The following is a 2880-nucleotide window of genomic DNA, read 5'->3' as shown; positions in this document are numbered from 1 at the left end:
GAGAATCGGAGCCCTCCGTCCTTGTTCCCCCATGATCTAGCTTCCCTTCAAATGTAGGGGACTAGCCAACCCCAAAAAGAGATTGGCTCTCAAGCGACTATTGAGCACTTCCAACTGCGACATCCTCCTCCTCCAGGAAACCCTTGGATCTTCTGAATTTATAACCAAAACCCTTCTCTCCCTCCTCCCGGGCTGGTATTTCCAAGGAATGGATGTTGAAGGCAGATCAGGGGGACTCGCCTTGGGTATAAACCCCAGATCGATAAAACCTATTTCCTCCTGGGGTGGGAAGGGTTTCTTAGGCATGGATGTTTTTGCGAGTGACCTGGGGATTCATTTTCGAGTCATAAACATATATGCACCAAATCAGAACAGGCTCGATTTTTGGCACTCCTTCCTGGATAGCTCTCTTATTACAAGCTCCACCATCATTGGAGGTGATTTAAATTTTTCTCTTGGGAACGAGGAATCCTGGGGTCACCACTCTCAAATCGACCCTATCACAGACCAGATGAGATTTCTCCTGGAAAACCATAAACTCATTGATGTTCCCATGAACAAAAAATTGCCTACATGGCATAATAGAAGAATCGATGAGGCGGCCCTAGCTAGGAGGCTGGATCGATTTCTTATTCATGAAGATCTCCTCCCATCTCTCAACCTTTTCAGGCAATGGGTCGGGTCAGGTGGACTGTCAGACCATTCGCCCATATTTCTTCAAGCCTTGGGGCCTTCCAAGAAACCTTGTGCTCCATTCAAATTCAACGCTGGCTACTTAAAAGACCCGGACTATCTCAAACTTGTCTCGAATTTTTGGATTGCTCAACCCCCTCTCAGGGAGAAAAATAAAGCTGTTGACTTCTGTGGTCGTCTAAACAAGCTCAGAACACTTACTATAGACTGGTCAAAAAGGAAAAAAGTGAGGGATGAACAGACCCTGAAGGATTTAGAAGAACAGATTGCTTACCTTACTGATGATAAGGGGCTTGGGTACCTCTCAAGTGATACAAAGCTTCATTTAGTCAATCTGGAATCACAGAAAGCAAAGATCTTATTGGAAAAAGAAGAACTTTGGAGACTTAGAAGCGGAGCTATCTGGCTTCAAGCTGGTGATGGCAACACAAAGTTTTTCCATAACTTCGCCAATGGTAGAAAAGCTACAAATACCATCTGGCAGTTACCAAGAGATTGGGATGGTTGGGCCTCCACCCACCCCTAGTTAGCAAGGTTGGGTAATTCACATTTCAAAGAACTGTTCACAGCCCCCCTTGCCACCACTCTCCCTGAAATCATTAACCTGGCAGGACATTTCCCTAGATTTGTGGATCCAGATGACACAGAAGATATTTTAAAACCTGTCTCAATGGGGGAGCTAGAGAGCACCCTTAAATGGTTTAAGAGGGACAAGAGTCCAGGCCCAGATGGATGGCCTGTTGAATTTTACACAACATTTCTTGATATTTTGGGGCAAGATCTACTCGGGGTCATTGAAGAAAGCAGAATCCTAGGCCGTATCTATGCCCCACTAAATTCCACCTACCTTGATATGATCCCTAAAACTAACTCCCCTGATTCTTTCAATGACTTCCGGCCTATTTCTCTGTGCAATTGCCTTTATAAAATCATATCCAAAATCATCGCCAACCACTTAAAGCCCATCTTATCTAATCACATATCCCAGGAACAATTTGCATTTCTTCATCACAGACATATACAGGAAGCTATTGGCTCGGCCCAGGAAGCCCTACACTCAATTAAACTCAAGAAGCTCAAAGGACTGACTCTCAAAATAGATTTATCGAAAGCCTTTGACAAAGTCAGTTGGTTATACATAAGAATGATCCTCACCCATTTGGGCTTCCCCCTGGCTTTCTCGAACTGGATCATGGGATGCATATCCTCAGTATCTTTTGCTATCCTCATCAATGGTTCCGCCACTCCCTCCTTTCATGCTACAAGGGGCATAAGATAGGGATGCCCACTATCCCCTCTACTCTTTCTTCTGGTCATGGAAGGATTGAGTAGATTGATCGATTCTGAAAAACGAAGAGGGAGACTCAGGGGGTTAAAGATCACTGATAATTTCAACCTGACACATCTCCTCTTTGTGGATGACATTCTTATCTTCCTTAGTGGAAGTGTTCAGGACACTACAACCATGATTGAGATCCTAAATCTTTTCAGCAGTGCCACTGGGATGGATATCAATAGGGGAAAGTCTACCATCTCATCCTCAGAATGCTCCCAGTAGGAAATACAACTCGCACTTCAAAAATTCCCATTTCAAGTCAATGATATAAAGGATGGGCTGAAGTATCTAGGCTTTAGGCTCAAGCCTGATGGATACAAAATAGCAGACTGGAGCTGGCTTATCACCAAGGTAGAGAAAAGAATCAATATTTGGTGTCATAGGTTCCTATCCAGGGCTGGAAGATTGATTCTAATCAAATCAGTATTGGAAGCCACACCAGTCTATTGGATGTCTTTGGCTTGGATTCCAAAGGGGATCCTACACAGAATACAACAAGTTTGTTGCCATTTCCTTTGGAAGGGAAGAAAGGAGGGGAAACCATTTGCCTGGGTTAAGTGGAACAGAATCGCCACTCCCAAAAAATGGGGTGGTTTGGGACTTAAGCAACTCCCTGCTTTTGCACAAGCTTTGGCAGCAAAACAGGGTTGGCTATTACTTAAGCACAAAAGTCTCTGGTCGGAGGTTATTGCCCACAAATACATTTGGCCCATGCCCATCATTGAATGGATAAGACATCCCTCCTGGAGCAGGAAGGGCATCTCTGTCACATGGAGAGCTATCCTAAATACTTTACCCATTATAAAGGATGGACTCATATGGAAAATTGGAAATGGGGCTTCAGTCCGTAT

General features: G+C 44.3%; 1 protein-coding gene across 1 annotated transcript; it reads left to right on the top strand.

Annotated features, from left to right (window-relative positions):
* Positions 1–208: 208 nt before the first annotated feature.
* Positions 209–1219, top strand: LOC149207353 (uncharacterized). The gene has a single exon (XM_089398011.1). It carries the CDS (start codon positions 209–211, stop codon positions 1217–1219), a length of 1011 nt encoding a protein of 336 aa, XP_089254137.1.
* Positions 1220–2880: the final 1661 nt, after the last annotated feature.

The sequence above is a fragment of the Pinus tabuliformis genome, chromosome 1_2, assembly GCF_031772625.1.
Source record: "Pinus tabuliformis cultivar Carrire ecotype Pingquan chromosome 1_2, CPIR1, whole genome shotgun sequence".
Taxonomy (NCBI): Eukaryota; Viridiplantae; Streptophyta; class Pinopsida; order Pinales; family Pinaceae; genus Pinus; species Pinus tabuliformis.
The sequence above is the reverse complement of the archived record's forward strand: the minus strand, read 5'-3'. Positions and strand labels throughout refer to the sequence as shown.